Genomic DNA, 16,728 nt, shown 5'->3' with positions numbered 1-16,728 from the left:
GGCTCAAGCGAGTCTCACTCTCAGAGATTACGTTTAATAAGTGTCAAACTGTTTATTTATTATGTTTTCAGTTTTTTTAGTCTATCGTCATTACAAAAAAGTGTATTATTACTATTATTAGCAGCAGTACACACACACAGATAGATAGATAGATTCGAGTCCTGTCTGCCCCGTGGTAGAGATGGCGCTCAGAAGGCTTTAGTAACACCAAGATCTCACAAGTTGAGGGATGGAGAGTGATAAGGAGGAGGAACTTTGGGAAAGGTAAACCTGTGGTCAATCAATCACACAGACTTGTGCACTTAAGTTTTGTTTGTCTGTGTGCTAGACGGTTAGAAAGAAAGCCACAACTGTGTCACTCACACACACACACCCTTACACACAAAACACAGCTCTAATCTCCCTTTCTGCCCTTGTGATGGTCACACACAAAGACATCTGAGATCCGCTAAAGTGGCCTTTTGGTTATTTTCTCTCTGTCTGGGTACTATTCTCGTTTTTGGGAACGTGACACTAATTTGCCAGCGAGACAGGTGTGTGCGCACGCCCTCGTGTGCATGTGAGTGAAGGGACGGTGAGCGGAGGTGGGCCGATTCTATCAGGCTAAGTGTGACAGGCCAATCTGTGGCCACCCATTTGCCCTGAATGGGAGGATGTCCCGGGTGTTAATGGCTTCGTGCACACACACACACACACACACACTCACAAACACAACTGCACTCACATGTGGACCATCTTCTTACACACATAAGGTTTGATTTAAATTGCAAACACGATCCGAGTGGCACATATCTGCTTGGTGGCTGCTCACTGGTAAATTAGTTGTTTACATTGATCTTACTTCTTCATCTTAGACAATTATTTTTTAAATCAAATGATCTGCTAGAATACACCAAATGGTTGATTAATGTTTGGTTCAGTATGGAGTGTTAAGAGAAAGGCCATTATAATAAATTGTGATTAGAATGAAAATCTGGGCTGAAGCGTTACGCACTCATGCATGACTGTGTGTGTGTGTGTGTGTGGCACTTTTCCTCTAACCTCTGGTTGGTGACCCATAACCCATGAGAGTGTTACTTCTGTCTGCTAATGCACTTTCTACCCTGGAGACCTCAAACACATTCATCCTCCATTTCTCCTTCCTTCACTTGGCTGGACACAAACTCTTTTTCCCATTTTAAGATCTGTCAATTGATCACATTTCACCTCTCTTTCTCAGTTCTTCTCTCTTAGACGTTTGCATCCAGGATGACCATCTTTACAGCTTCCTTTTTGGTTTTTTCTTTGTCTGGATTAACTAGTCTATTCTCTACTTCTCTCAACATTCATCTCTTATTTTCTCAGTCTATCTGTCACTTCCCTCTTCTCTCGTCTTCCTTCCATCTTCTTTCTGTGTTTCACCATGTTTCACTGCCCTCGTCATGTCTCCTCAGTGCCAGCAAGGAAGAAGGTGCTAAATGTACTCAGTCACGCCCCCCCCCCCCCCCCCCCCCACACACACACACACACATACACACACTACCCAAGGGCTAGCACCTACACAAGAAACCAATTTTCAATTTACAGTGGAGTGGGAAATCTCCCTGCCCCCAGCAAGCATTATCTACCGCTCCAATCTTGAGGGACGAGGGTTTGACAGCAGCTGGCGTTGTGTGTGCATTTATGTGTATATATATATGTGTGTGTGTGTGCACCAGTGTGAATGTAAAAGACAGAATGACAGACAGGAAGATTAAATGTAAGGCAAAAAAAAACAACAACTAATTCAACAGTCCCAGTCCAGTTACAACACCAGAAGCTATCACTCTCCTCGGGTCAACTCCTGAAGTTTGGAGTGGTGCCCATGAGAGCCCTGGCAGTGCCCGCCAGTGTCTGTGCTCTCACCAGGCTCTGGTTTCAGGGCTGGTAAACAATGCCAGTGGGTAGGTTTGGTAATGGATCTAAGGGGGCCGCTGGCACAAGGCCGAGCCCCAGGAAAGCAATCCGAGACTTGGCCTGGGTTAGCTCGAGGAGTCCCTGAATGCTCAAGGGCTGCAAGGGATGGAGGGCTGGGCATGGGCCCAGGCGTCACGGAGGTAAGGGAGGCTAACAACCCACACACAGCACCCCCCAGACTGTCTGGGTAATATATGGGAGTCTCTGGGAGTGAATAGGGAAGTTAGGGTGTTTGTATGGCTGAAGAGTTGAAGGTAAAAAGAAAACATGGATACAAGAGTGAGTTTAGGGGTGTGTGTGTGTGTGTGTGTGTGTGTGTGTGTGTGTGTGTGTGTGTGTGTGTGTGTGTGTGTGTGTGCTTGTGTGTGCTTGTGCGTGCTATGGTAGTACTCACATGTTGTGCAGGACACACCAGCCACAGTGGGGATCGCCAGAGCCGAGACATTCGGTGCAGGTTGAGTACTGACCACAGGCCTCCACTGGGACCCTCGACATCTGCAGAGAAACAAACACAAAGATTAAATGTGATGTTGAGTCCTTCACAGTTCACATTTTTGTGCATTAATAAACAAAGTGAAGATAAAGCATAACAATAAAAAAAGGAAACAGACAGAGAACGTGAAATAGAAAATAAATGTAATGTTTTGAAGCTACAGAGTAAGTATAGGTGATGAGAGGAATTTGAAAGAAAGGATGAATCTATGACAATGAATAAAAGGAATAAGGACAACAAAATAATATTTCCAATTAAAATGTACAATCTCATCCTCAGGTTAGACAAGCATAACATTATATTCCATTTACAACAGTAATGGCTTACTGGTAACATAAAACCCTCAAAAGAGTGAACATAGTGTCGAGGGAGTTTGAAGCATGTGATAACCTGTTTCCTTACAAGTGCTGCATCTAATCTACTAGAAATGTAGCAGAGTACTTCAGACAACCTCTACAGAAAATACATGAACTTGAATCAGACAACCCTGTGGTCAAAGACATGCATAGGTGGAAAGATGAATACTGATAGTTGCACCGAAAAACAACATTATTACTATTAATGTTTAAAATAGCAGTACATTGTCTATTGGACTGCATTGTCGCTGTGATGGCAGCTTCAAATTGTCCTCTAACTAAATCCAACCATCTAGACTTTCAATAATAACAATATAGAAAAAGAGAAGATAAAGTATTTAGTATAAGCGCTCATCTCCATGACAACGTGACTGCTTGACGGCGTCCATCTCTCCCCACTGGCTCCATCTGGAAACCGTGGCCACTCGGGAGAGCGGGCCATCTATTGTGATACGTCGCCCTGCCAATTCAAACTGCCGCTGACTGGCACTGATTGGCATGGGGCTCGAGTGACCGAGAGCAAAGGGGCAAGGCGGAGGTAGAGCTCAGCCGCCCCGCGCTCTTGTCACCATGGTAACAGCGTGATGCCATAATAGGTGTTGCTGGCACTTTTGATTAATGAGCCGTCATTGGCGGATGACCGCTGTCACTCACGCTGCTCACCGATGACAGGCGGGGACGGAGAGACGACATCATCAGTCGGGGACTGACGTCGGGCTGTTTTGAGGGTAAAGCTGCTTGTGGGTTTGTGCGCCTGCACACTTGAAATACAAGTTCTAGATGAAAGTGAACACACGTTTTGACTTTCTTTGCCACATTCCCAAATGTTTCTTCACTTAAAACAGGAAGACATCATATTATCAGTGGACCGTTAAACAGCCACGGGCCATATTTACCAGCTGATTATCATTTTTGACCATACATTTGCTTCCCATGGACTTACAAATAACACTTTTTACATCAGAACACACACTCAACACCTCTGCTGCTTGCTTGGGAGGATGAAAATGAAGTGCCTTGCTTCAAGACCCTACGGCAGCGAGAAAGGGGCACTAATTTAATCTCGGTCATTGTCAAATCACCTCGCGCAACTCCTCCAGCTGGTGCCGAGGATCAATTCTTTTGGATCTTTATACCTCTAGATATAAGTGATGCAATTATACACGTCTCTGCCTGCACATTTTACTGAATAAATTCCATATTTGAAGATGTGAAAAGGACCATAATTAAACCATCTAATGTAGGGCATGACTGAATGTAACAAGAGATCAGAAACGCCTCTATGCGTGGTGGAACCTCTTCAGCGCAGCGTGGTGGCACCGGCGGCGGTTCACTCTGCTGGATGCACAGACTATCTTTTGGATCAGTCTCTCTCTCCCTCTCTCTGAAATAAAAGCGCATACTCATGGTGGAAACGTGTGCATGCAGATGTGTGTGAAGCACAAAGATGCATACGATCACTGAAGCCACACTCTGGCAGACATGTGCACACACACACACACACACACACACACACACACACACACACACACACACACTGATATAGATTTAACCACAGCTGAATGAATCCAGAGGGGCTGTATCTTCTCGTCAAAGTCAAGAGGAATCCTGCTCACTGTGCTCGTACAGATTAAAAACAATGCAAGTGAATCTCAGTGTGTTAAGCGTGTGTGTGTGTGTGTGCTTTGGGGAGGGTGGGTCGCTGCTATGTTTCGCCTCCTCTGTGCCTACTGTGTAGAGACGCATTTGCATTAGGTAGATAAAGGGAATGAGTTTGAGATGGAATCGGAGAGATAGGGGTGCAAGTGTGTGTGTGCATTAAGCTCAACACGGATCCTTGTTGCATCTCACATGATAGATTGCCTCCCTCCCGTCACTCTCCACCAAGCCCGCTCCGTCCTCCTCAGATCTACCACTGTCTCAGCCCACTGCCGGCTAAATAACCTGCTAGTCATGCAGGAGAGAGGCCATTGTGTTAGCCTATGGAGGGATTTCAGCTGCCAAAAGCCTTATCACCAGAGTGTATGAAACCACAATCTCCCTGTGTACGCGTGTGTCTGTGTGTGTGTTTACGTAATCTACGTCGCCATGTCACCGCATCGAGTGGTTTGTCACCTTGTGATCTGCCATAAAAGCTAAGCACCCACACAGAACTGTAGCAAACAATGCCACCCTATCTGAACGCTTTATAATTTAACACTTCATCGGTGGCAGATATGCCGATACACACACCGCCCACACGTACACACATATACAAAAAAAAAACACACACGCGGATTTAGACTTTAGAGAATGGAAGAGACCTCCTGATGCCTATCGAGGGTACAGATGCCTGCCTCTGGGGAAAATGGTTTTCTCAGCAGATAAAACACACACATACAAAAACAAACACACATCACATTCAGAGCCCAGCAGAAGCAATGGCTGCCAATGTGCAGCCTCTGTTCCAGAGCGCGGATCCTGATATCATTCATTCTCCCTGGCTGTCTGTCTTTCTCTGTCACTCAGACGCTCTGAGGTGTGTAAGATCATACATTCATCATCTCTCCAAAGCCTCCGTTCTCTATCTGGCGCGCGCGCACACACACACACACACACACACACACACAAGTAGGCCAGACTTTTGTCCCCACTTTTATAAAAAAAAAATTGAGGGATTTGGTGGCTAAACGACCCAATGCACCCCTTGTCTCTCTCATCTCGATATCACATTCATTTCATGCAATCTTCTCCATGGGCTTTGCCAGAGAGGCAACCATTACGGCTCACTGTCTCTTCTTTATGGCTGGGCTATCATATCAGCAGGGATAAATACAAAGGATATGGTGCATGGCATTTATAATTCCCTCCTGTTTCAGGTGAGCAAATGACATCCATTACACCCTGCACTCTCCCTCCTTTCACAATGGGGAGAGATGGAAACTGCTGAATATAATCGCGCTTTTAAAAAAAAGGCCAAGATCACAGAAGAACTTGATGCCTTAATGTGCGGGGAGAGAGATGAAGACGTACTTGATCATTTACTGTGGTGGCACAATGGCATCAAATTATATATACAGTATATACGTGTGTGTGTGTGTGTGTGTGTCTATTGTGTCTGTGGAAAATGGGTTTTAAAGGAAGAGAGGAGGAAGAGTCTTCGTTTTAAGTGTTCAGAATTTGCACTTCAAGATCTTCATCATCACACTGAGGAGATGATAAAGCCTGACTTTGTTTTTCTTTCCTCTCCTCTTCTTCTCTCTCTCTCCCCTCCTCATTACATAATGCCAGAGGCCTTCGAGTCAACCTGCAGTGGGAAAGTGATCATTTGATGAATCTGCTGAGACTTTTATTAATAACTAATTCTTCTGCCTCATCCTTATTCCTCTCTTTATCCTACTCTTTTCCTGCCCCCTCCACTTGTAATTAAACAGGGATTCCACCTGCAGCGAAACTCTACCACTCCAAATGAACAGAGAGAGAAATGAAAGTGATAGCCCAATCCTGCCTCGCAGCCTGTAGGGCACACTGAACTTCTCTTATCTTTCCTCTTCTTCCCCCAGGCTACCTTCGTCTTTTTCTCCTTCCCTGGTGCGAGTTTGTTCATTAGTTTGGCACAATGCTGCCACTGCGTCACTATTATTGGCCTATTGGAAGAAAAATAATGCACATAATTTGGTTAACTGTACGTAATACAATGTTATTGTCATTTTTTTTTTGCTGTTGTTAGTAAGCATCGTTGTAAGTGTCAAGATAATCCAATTAAATGTCACCAAGTTATGCGGATCACTGCTAGCAAATCAGCCAAAATCATTAAACATGATAACGTGAAATCCTTATTCACGTACAGGAATAGGAAGGACCTTCATTTTGGGCTCTTTCAATGGCCCGAGACACCGAGCAGTTTATTTATTTCAAGTGGTCATTTCCATTCACCTCTGGTGCGTCTCTGGTGGGTCTCATCTTCTCTTCTCCATCTATCAGTGAGTATCAACCATGTTGTTTATTCCTTCGCTCATTTACTGGCGCCTCCCTCGTCCTCTCATGTCCCACCTGTCCCACCTGTCTCCTCTCCAGTTGGCTGGAGGACAGATTGACGTGGGAGTCAAATGAAGCGAGGGACACATCAACGACCCGCTGCCTCGTCACAGCTGACGCACCGCTCAATCCGTCAACCACCAACCAACGCTGTTATATCATAAACTCGGTTAACAGAGCGGGCCAGTGGCTGCAAGTGCAATATTGTTTTCATTTGAGGTTCTCGGAGGTCAAATGAGAAAGTCATCCATTGCGCTGTCAGGGTTGTCAGCGCATGACAAACGACTCGGATACAATCAATCATTTTCACTTATCTTTCCGTTCCAAAGAGGGCACGCCCCGCCCCATCCCTCCTCCCCCAACACAAAAAAAGGCAGTTAAACAAGCTTCAGGCTGTTTACTAATAAGAGCTTACAGATTAGAATTTTCTGCATGAAGAATGCTTTGCTATATTTTCACCATCTGTCATCTTTCGTTTGTCTACGCTCACCAAATAAGCGACGAAATGCTGCGGGATGCTGCGCTCAGCCACATTAAATTCATACAGCCCAACCTGCCCTAATCATGATAATGTTGCCCCATTACTGTCAGTCCTCTGTGCTGGAACCGTGCAGAAGACATAATGGATGTCAAGGTAAAGTGCATTTAAGATGTGGGCTGAGGTCTGACCCTTTAGTGCACAAACAGGATTTGCATTTAGTCTGTAATGCCATTTCTCCCGTTGACAGGTAGAAGTGTAGCCATGCACACACCTTCACACAGACACACTTATTTTGTACAGGCGGCCTCATCTTGCCCTGGGGCATAGCCTGGGTGAAAGTAAGGGCTGTATTACTCAGACAGAGTGCACCGTTTGGACTGTTTCCAGGCAAGACATTGACAGGAGATGGTGATGATGACTCATATGAATGACACACTTTATAGTGTCTCTGTGTTGTATATTATTATCGGGCTTATAGATTTACGACTCTCGGCGACGGGGGGAAAGAGAGAAGAACGCTCGATTCAGACAAAGGTAAGAGGTTCTCTCCAACCTTGTCTGCCCCACTTCATGTTTTAGAAGTGTGTCAGGCGGCGATGCCTGCAACACATCAGCTCTGTTCACTTGCCTTGTTAGACCACAGCAGCCTGCAGCTAAACTGGGACACAACATAATATGCGCATCTAAACACCTTCATAACTCGCAGCCTCACACACGAGGGGTGAGGAAGCCACACTATAAAGAGATGTGTTAAAAAAAAAAGTTCCCCGTTCATAGAAAATTATTAAACAACTTTGATGAGATGCAAAGATGTGATATTTCCACAAATGAGCTTGTCGGATTTCCCCCCAGGGGGTTCAAAATAGAAGGAAAGAAGCATTTGACTTTGAACGATCTCACCCCACTATAGTACACATTTTCAATAATTCACACTTACAGATCTGCATTTGCTACGCTGAAGATAAATAATTAACGCCATGAGTGTGGCAGTCGCAGCACTTTCAAGTAACAGTTTACATGCGGAATGTAAAATCCTTGATATGTGTTAAAATTAAAATGACTTTAGCAAGAAAACCCTTTAGGAACATACTTGATACAATCTAATTACTAACTGACTGAGCCGTTGCTGGCAGTACAGGTTGATGGATTTACTATGTATATGTTGCCGGGTGGTATTGGTATGAATATGGGACCATTGAAGGATGGACTGAATGATTAAGACACAACAAAACAACTTTAAGGTCTGTGGATTATCTTGAGTGACTGGCTTAATTTCTGGAAAGAGATGTTGTATTTTTTTATGTATTGATGCTTTGAGCATCACAAGATGAGACCCATATAGTCCCATTATGTTTGAGAGAAGGCAGAATATCTCGCAAACTAGGCAAACCAAAATTGAACAAGATCGATAAATAGCACTGGAGGTAAGAAGCAATGTTTGCATTTTGAGTCGGAATGTCCCTTCGAATAACAGATAATTATGCACCGTTGTGGACTTTTTTATTTTGGTTACACAATAGTGACACATTTAAAAGATAACTGTGATTAGCTTTTTAATTATTAATTCAAAGTTGTTATACAGATCTTGACTTTTTGTAATGGAATCTTAATATGTTAAAGATGAAGAGGAAGGACCATGGACATTAAAATGGTAATAACTGTTCATCATAACTGTTTTTGCATTCGACTATACATGTAGAGCTCCTCCTAAAACGGTGATAACTGTTCATCATAGCTGTTTTTGCACACTACAATACATGTATGGCTCCTCCTAAAACTGAACGCTTTGTACGTGTGTGATTTGTACTTTTAATTTACATCCGGAAAACTAACTAATGACCCCCGACTTCCCCTGACACAGACTCATTTAGTCTCCCCAGATGTCCTCATTGTAGTTGACGGATGGACCAGTGTTAACAGGACTGTAGCATCGCAGTGAAGAGCAGCAGCGGCTCATATTAACAGTGGGGTTGACCTGCCCCTGTCACTCAAACACTAACCCTAACATCCATAATCACAGCCTATTCTATGCTCCGACTGGCCTCTCTACACCAGAACATCTATTTAACCCACTAATAGGATGACTTGTGTGTGAATGAGGGAGAGGGAGAGGGAGAGAGAGGGAGATACAGAGGGAGATCCAATTAGAGGACAGCCAATCACTGGGTTATTGAGAGAGTAGGGATGACAGATTACTCTGCTATACAAGGAATGCTGAATAAATTGAGGATCGGGGTTAAAGTGGGGAAAAAAATGACAAATGAAATAAAGATGGAGAAAAAAAGAGATGAAAAAAAGAGGAACAAGGAACACAAAAGACTGAATCCTCAATTGCTTTACAAATCCCCTTAGAAATGAATAGGGGTTGTATGAGCAAAAAATCTATAATCCCGAAAGAAAAACAAACCTAACAAAGAGGACAGTCACAGAATGGAGGAAAAAGACAGGAACAAAAAATTGATTGGAAAGGATGGAAGAGCAATGAAATGAAGGATGAGAAAAATACAAGGACTGGGATGTGGAGAGCATTTCACGCAGTACAGGATACTGCATGGGTATGTTAAGCTTTCTTCTCTAATGAGTGTGTAATGTGACACAGACACGCAGGCTGAGGTTACTCAGCACGATGGCCTGCCTGCTTCCACGTCTCCATCAAGGTGTGCCTGTTGCCACATTGTGATTTATTCATGCTTCATTACCGTCACACTAACATGACACTGCACTGATGTGTCACGCATTATCATCAGACCGTCTTTCAGCCATGAAGTGATCCTGTTCACATTCTTTTATTTTGTGATCGGAAGTGATGAGAATCAAGTTTGCGCAACAACAAAAAAAAAAGGCTTCGCGAACTAGATCACAAAACTTGTGAGAAAAGCAAAAATACTGAGCTGGTCAATCCTTTTGTCGTCAAAGTAATCATGTCTATTTCAATATCTTTGTGATTAAGAGTGATGGTTGCAGTGAGGACAAGTCCATCACAGTCATTATGGTCTCCGCTTTCTACCCTCCTAATTCTCAAACCACACCCATCTTTGTACCCTATCTTCATATTGTTCTCAACTACACATCTGTAAAGTGTTGTCAATGCATTGTGCACAGTTGGGAACATCAGACATTCAAAACAATCTATCAGCAAAAAGAAATTGCACAACACGGCACACGTTTCTGCCATATTCTCAATGACCACATGCCTTTCCTTTCTCTGTCCCTCTCCTCCGACATCCCGGCCTGACCCTCATGATCTTGTACTGGACTCTCAGCAGCCCGGATCCAGAGGAGGTCTGTCTCTTGGTCCACAGCAGCAGGAGAGCAGCTGTATCGATTAACTTTGTTCTCAGCCTCCTGTTGTGCCTCCTCCTCCTCTTCTCTCTTTCTATCATGTGTTTCCTCTTTCTGTATTTCTCCCTTGTTCCATCTATCACACTCTCTCTGAGTGTCCGAGTCTCAGGCCCCGGAAACAGCAGGTGGCCTTCAGCTATCGACCAGCTCAGGCTGCTTTAATAGCGTTTTTCTTTTTTTTTGCCACCACTGGGAATTTGGCATGTGTTTGTGCAAGCTGCTCCTGTGAACCACCACTCTGATCCAGCAGGCAGCACGGTTATACAAAACATAACATGTACAGCTGACTGCAACATGACCTTTGAACCTGGCTGTTTGTGTGAGGCTCACAAAAAGCTCACACAAGGTACGCAAATTTACCTTTTATCCATGATGAATCTGAAAAGATTGGAAAATGGATGTTGGCATCTTTATTTGTTTGTTTTCAAGCACATACTGTGACCCTCTGACATTTCATAAAACTTGTTTTGACTCGAGGCAACAGCGTGACAGGGTATAATTCAGTTTCCAGGAAAACCCTAAATAATCAACTTGCTGGAGAGAAAGCTGTGAGAACAAACCTGCTCTGCCAAAATATTGTTCTCTACATTTGAGAAGAAGCAATTTGCACTCATCTCCTTGAGTGATTGCAAACACTTGGAACAGTGCTGTGTTGAACAGTAACTCAGGTGCTGCGGGTAATGAAGCAGTGTTTCACCTCTAGAGCTGCATGAAGACATACAGTTAAGGTGGAACTGATGCAACTCTACTGACTGAACATAAAGGTAGTACGCTGAATTAAAAATGAATCCGTATTGGTTAAAACAATTACGGAAGTGATTGGTTATCAAATAGTTATTAATTCCAATATCATACAAATCTAGTCATGTTTTGATCTTTAAAAAAAACATCAAAAGTATAAAAAGGTTTGAATTGATTGGTGGAATGAATAACTTGAGTTGCATTCATTCACTTATTCTTGTTTTATAAACCCTTCAGCATTAATGGAGTATCTGTTTGTGTGTGTGTGTGTGTGTGTGTGTGTGTGTGTCTGTGTGTGTGTGTGTGTGTGTGTGTGTGTGTTCATTAACTACTTTCTATATTTGTGTGTATGGTAATTCCCAGATGTTCATCCTAAACAGTTAGTGGAGGTCAACCCTCTAAGTAGGCTAATAGACTTATTACTATGAAGGCCCCACACACACACACACACACACACACACACACACACACACACACACACACACACACACACACACACACACACACACACACACAAAACTCACTTAGTTGCTGTTTTCAATATAAGCTAATTGGCATGCAAATTAAAAATGCTAAATTTGTGACTGGATGTTGGGCGATAATAGCGAGACAAAAAGAAATCTAACATAATGGGAAGAAATGGAAATGAAGTATTCTTAATAATTAATTTGTTATTCTGTGATATCTTCTGTAAGCCCAATTACACGCACCACAATCCAAAAGAGAGAGGGAGAAACATAGCATAACTGATTACCAGATTTATTCTAAAGAGGGATTGGATAGAAGTGCATAGCATGACAAAACAGTATCCTAAATGTCCTTATTCTGCTCGCTTGCGTCTATCCCTCCTTTCCTTCCTTCCTTTCCTAGTCTCCCTGCGATGATAGCTGCCTTTGAAAGGGCACTTTCTATTCACTGCCTGTCTGATATTTAAAGTGTTATCAGGAAAATCTGGGCTTTTAAAATGCGCTCGTATTTACACACGTACACGCAAACAAAGTGCGCCACACATTAGGACAAACAGACACTTTCACGGGGCCACAGAGCTTCATAATCAGCTGGAAGATGCAGACAATATACAGGGGCCACGAGGCTATCGCTGCCAAGCAAACAGCAGTGGCCCTCTGTGGCGGGAGATAAAGAGAAGGGAGAACGCGAATGATATGCATATCATCTGAACTCGGAGCTTTTGCGTCATTAGAACGGTCACATTGATAATGATAACCAATAAATGGGACTCCGCCGCACTGAAAAGACAGCGCTCCACAATGGATTCTTCAACTGGTGGCCTGATTCGACTTGAACGATTTGATTACTATCCCTCTAACGGCGCTTGATGGAACGATAATGCTTGTGCTGAATGCTAAGAAGTCGGTGTGCTTACCCTCAAACTATTCTGCAGCTCTCAATTGTATTAGATCAGGGCCTCGGACTTCTGTCTGCCATTGCAATTCATCAAGTTTCATCAACTTTTTTATTGTTGTACTTACTATCTGTGTGTGTCTTTATGTTGCACACGTTGCGTTGCCTTGTTGAGAGTTGCGAGGCAGCTACATGTACCTTGTCTTGTCTTGGCTGCTGCACATGCATTACATATAACGTTTGCACATGCTCTTTGCTGCGGGCTCTTTTTGTGTGCAAGATAAAGAGAAAATGAAAACACAGTGAGTCACGGCCCGCGTGTGCATCCATGTGTGCGCATTGGACTTTCCATGGCGCTATTTTGGAGGCGATTTCGCCGCTGAAGGAGGTGTTCGCAGACTCAGTGTGTCTGTGTCCATTACTCAGAGTGCTGCTATTTCGCTTCACATTCCATGTCATCAAAGGTACTAAGGAGAGAGAGTGTGTATGTGTGAATCTGTGCACAGACATACACACCAACACACAGAAGTGGACTGAGGCCACTCTCTCTATAATTCAACACATTTATTCACTTCAACTCTACCCTCACAGTCAGTTTCTATAAAAAGACTTGGTCATAGCACCCAACAATTCTATCTAATCCCTTTCTCTCCTCCAGCCAGGCTGTAATGAAATCCTCCACGCTGCACCAAAGGTTATTGTACCCTGTGACATAAGAAAATGATAAATGCCAGTGGTTATGATATTGACTCAGCAGGAGAGAGGGTGGGGTGGGGTGGGGGGGGGGCTTTTGATGTGTGTGTTTGTGTGAGTTTGTCTAACCTGGGTCTCAGACATGACATAGAGGTAGTGGTGGTCAGAGGAGAAGGCCATGTCTCGGAGGATGGGTCCATTCTCCACCGCCTGCACGGTCTCGTACTGCTGAGCGCGAGAGGAGCCGTCCACCCGGATCTGGAAGAACACAGAAGCAGATTAAGAATTAATATAATAAATGAATGCATAGTCACTCACATCGCGTGACAGGTATTACAGGGATACCAGCGTTTGAATCAAGAAACAGTCAAACCCTTGAATAAGGTACAGAATCAAACATGTTGCAGTGCCAACTGCATAGAGAGTTGTCATGACTAAAACATTTATTATTTTAACTTGGCTGATTCAACAAAACAACCTCTTCTTTATCAGCTGTCATAAATAAAGGATCAATGACAGGTCTGAAAATATATAATGTGTTTTAAGAGCAGCTGAGATTAAACAGAAGCGAAGTTAGAAAAATAAATGTCGCCTTCCACTAGGGAGGACTTGGCAATTGAACAAAGTCGACATCGAGGACAAAATAAATGTGCAATTAGGGATCGTGGTATCATTAAAAAAGTGCTTTTGAAAACAATTATTGACAAAATTGCCCATCAACCACATCAAGCCTTGGGATATTTCCATGCACCATGTCTTACTGTGCTGCCTCAGAGACGCTCATCTTTCTCTAGCACCGTGTCAGACGTTCGAAAGTGATTACAGTAATAAGGCATCTGGGCGAGAGGTGTGGTTTGTGAGCCCCTAGGTGTGTTTACTCAGCAGAAAGTGCATGGAATTGGCCCCACGCACACTTGGTGGTGTGATGAAAGTGTTCTGGGTTGTGCCCGAACATCTGCTTACATCGTCACACACAAACAAACGCAGGGGGTGCGTTGCAAATGATCCTTTCAAAAGCTGGTCCTCTGGCTGTAATTTCCCACTAACACACGGCTTTGACACATACCGACGCAAGCAACTTTCCGCACCCGGTAGAATACACGCTGCCGCGCACACACACACACACACACACACACACACACACACAGGCCTGCGTGGGCTCGCGGACAGGTGTGAAGCAAGTCTCGTTAAAGTTGTGATGACTCTTGGTGGTTCCTGGCGCTCTCCAGCACTTAAGGGTTCACGGGTAACCGGCACAAACCGGAGATAATTAGACAGGAAGCAGATGGTCGGGCAGAGCGGCGAGTCACTTTATGATGAATTAATAATTAATAAAGCTCATTAAAAGGTCAAGATGGTCTACGTTTTTAAATCCTTTCGTAAAGTGGTGCCGTACTCACTGAAAACTAAACACATTTCAAGAGAAATAGCTTTTTCGGTGCGGCGTGCTTCTTAGAGGACGACAAGATTTCTTTCATCATTATCACATAGCGAGTAGAATCAATGTTAGGTTTTCAGAAACGCAATAAGAAACATTCTTTACACTAAATGACTGAATGGCAGTCGCTCCAGCTCAACTTTATCCTGCACTGAAACAGAAGGCAAACCGTTCACTGCTCTACTAAAGTCCAATGGCACTTTTCTTTGTCATAGAAAAGACAGAAACCCGAGTGCACAGGGTGCAGTATACATCCTGCCCTGCTGCTGCTGCTTCTACTGATATCCAGTTTCACAACATGACATTTCTTTAAACAGGCACCATCTTTCACCCTGATTTCACCCCGCTCTCCCCCCCTTCTTTGGTTCTCTGTCGTTCTTCCTCTCTCGCTCTGCCTCCTGCTTGGCTTGTGATCCTGATCTCAAAGGACCTGAAGTCTGCGTATCAAAGCCTCACACACTTTCACTGGGAACCATTGTGTGCTCTTGGGTCAGTTGTAAAGAAAAGAACAGAAGGTGAATAGGAGAAAGACAGAAAAGAAAAGAGGGAGGTCGGAAGAAAGAAGCTTCCTTGCGAGCCAGATTCAGCAGGTGGGGTTATCTAATCTGGCCGATCGGGTGAGTTAATTTGAGGCGCTGTGCGTACGCGCACTGTACACAGCATGTGTGTGCATGTGAACGTATGTGAAGATGTGTGTGTGTATCAGTTTACCGCCGCTGTCTACGAGGGAAGTGTCAATTGCCGAGTAGAGTTAAAGGCCACAGAGTCAACGGCAAAGGCTGAATATAGAGTTTTATTGTGTTGGGACAGATCCGCAGTCACCAGGGAGCAGAGGGGCTTCAAGGGGAAGCTCCTGTGTATTATCCCTCAATCTGACCACAAACTAAACAAATGAGCCACCAGGGAGTGCACAGCAGGTCCTAAAGCGCGCAGCACAGACTCACTGGGACTGCAGGGGAACACGCGAGGGAAAACGCCTGATTAGAAATAGTCCAGTGGGCCTATTTGGACAATAATTGGCACAAGTATTTACTAGTAGTGTTACACTATATTCTTTATTTTTCAATTTACACAGCAGTGTCACCTTGAGCTTGCAGCAAACTTCATCTCTCCTGATATTAAACTCAAACCACGCTAAAACATTTTACTTACATAAAACCGGTGCATGATTTGTATTTGTATTACTACAAGAACACTGTCTACAAACTAACAAACAACTCAGTGTCGACTAAACACAACCAATACCATAATGCCCTTGAGGAAAATCTAAAACCAATTATGTTTTTTTCAATAAAACCAATCCTAGTTTCATTGCAACAGTAATTATCAATATATCTTTAAGTCATTTTTCATCAGCTTAAAATCATTAAGACAGCTACAGTGGTGCTAACCAATATTATCTGATTTCTTTTCAACAATAACAAAGTGGATTAGCTGCTCTATGCTAAATGGATTACAATGCTAATCTCTGCTATCACATTAGCACTACACAATAGACATCCACTGCCAGACCGACTTCATTTAGCCTCTGAGTAGTGGGAAGGTGAGAGATGCATTGGGCCCACACATAAATGCATACATGCAAATAAGTATTGTGTTCACAAAAGCTCTTGCGTGTAAAAAAAAAATATTGGCATTTCACTCTCTTTCACACGCTTACACTCTCAAACACAAACACACACACACGCACACACACACACAGGCTGTCTGGCTGTAGCTCCTCATATGGTAATGTCGGGTCCTCTGGGGAGGGTGGCAGGAGCTACTGGTGCTTTGACTCACGGAGCACACTTCCTCAGCCCTGCAGAATGTGTGTAGTAAACACAGCTCTGTGTGTGTCTTGATCCTTATGTGTGTGCATCTGTGGGAG

The 16,728-nt window shown here is 43.8% G+C and overlaps 1 protein-coding gene across 2 annotated transcripts in view; it reads right to left on the bottom strand.

Moving 5' to 3' along the window:
• Nucleotides 1-16,728, bottom strand: part of plxna4 (plexin A4) — a 208,483-nt gene that overhangs the window by 71,037 nt on the left and 120,718 nt on the right. For both annotated transcript variants that reach the window (XM_068585976.1, XM_068585977.1), the window contains exons 4-5: nucleotides 13,550-13,678; nucleotides 2,330-2,430 (exon numbers count right to left, since the gene is read on the bottom strand). In XM_068585976.1, the coding sequence (XP_068442077.1) occupies nucleotides 2,330-2,430; nucleotides 13,550-13,678 (230 nt within the window). The remainder of the gene's footprint in view (nucleotides 1-2,329; nucleotides 2,431-13,549; nucleotides 13,679-16,728) is intronic.

This window comes from Clinocottus analis, unplaced genomic scaffold (assembly GCF_023055335.1).
Source record: "Clinocottus analis isolate CAN_PGR_092001 unplaced genomic scaffold, fCliAna1.0.p SCAF_20, whole genome shotgun sequence".
Taxonomy (NCBI): domain Eukaryota; kingdom Metazoa; phylum Chordata; class Actinopteri; order Perciformes; family Cottidae; genus Clinocottus; species Clinocottus analis.
Note: the sequence above shows the minus strand (reverse complement) of the source record. Positions and strands in the feature narration are given on the sequence as shown.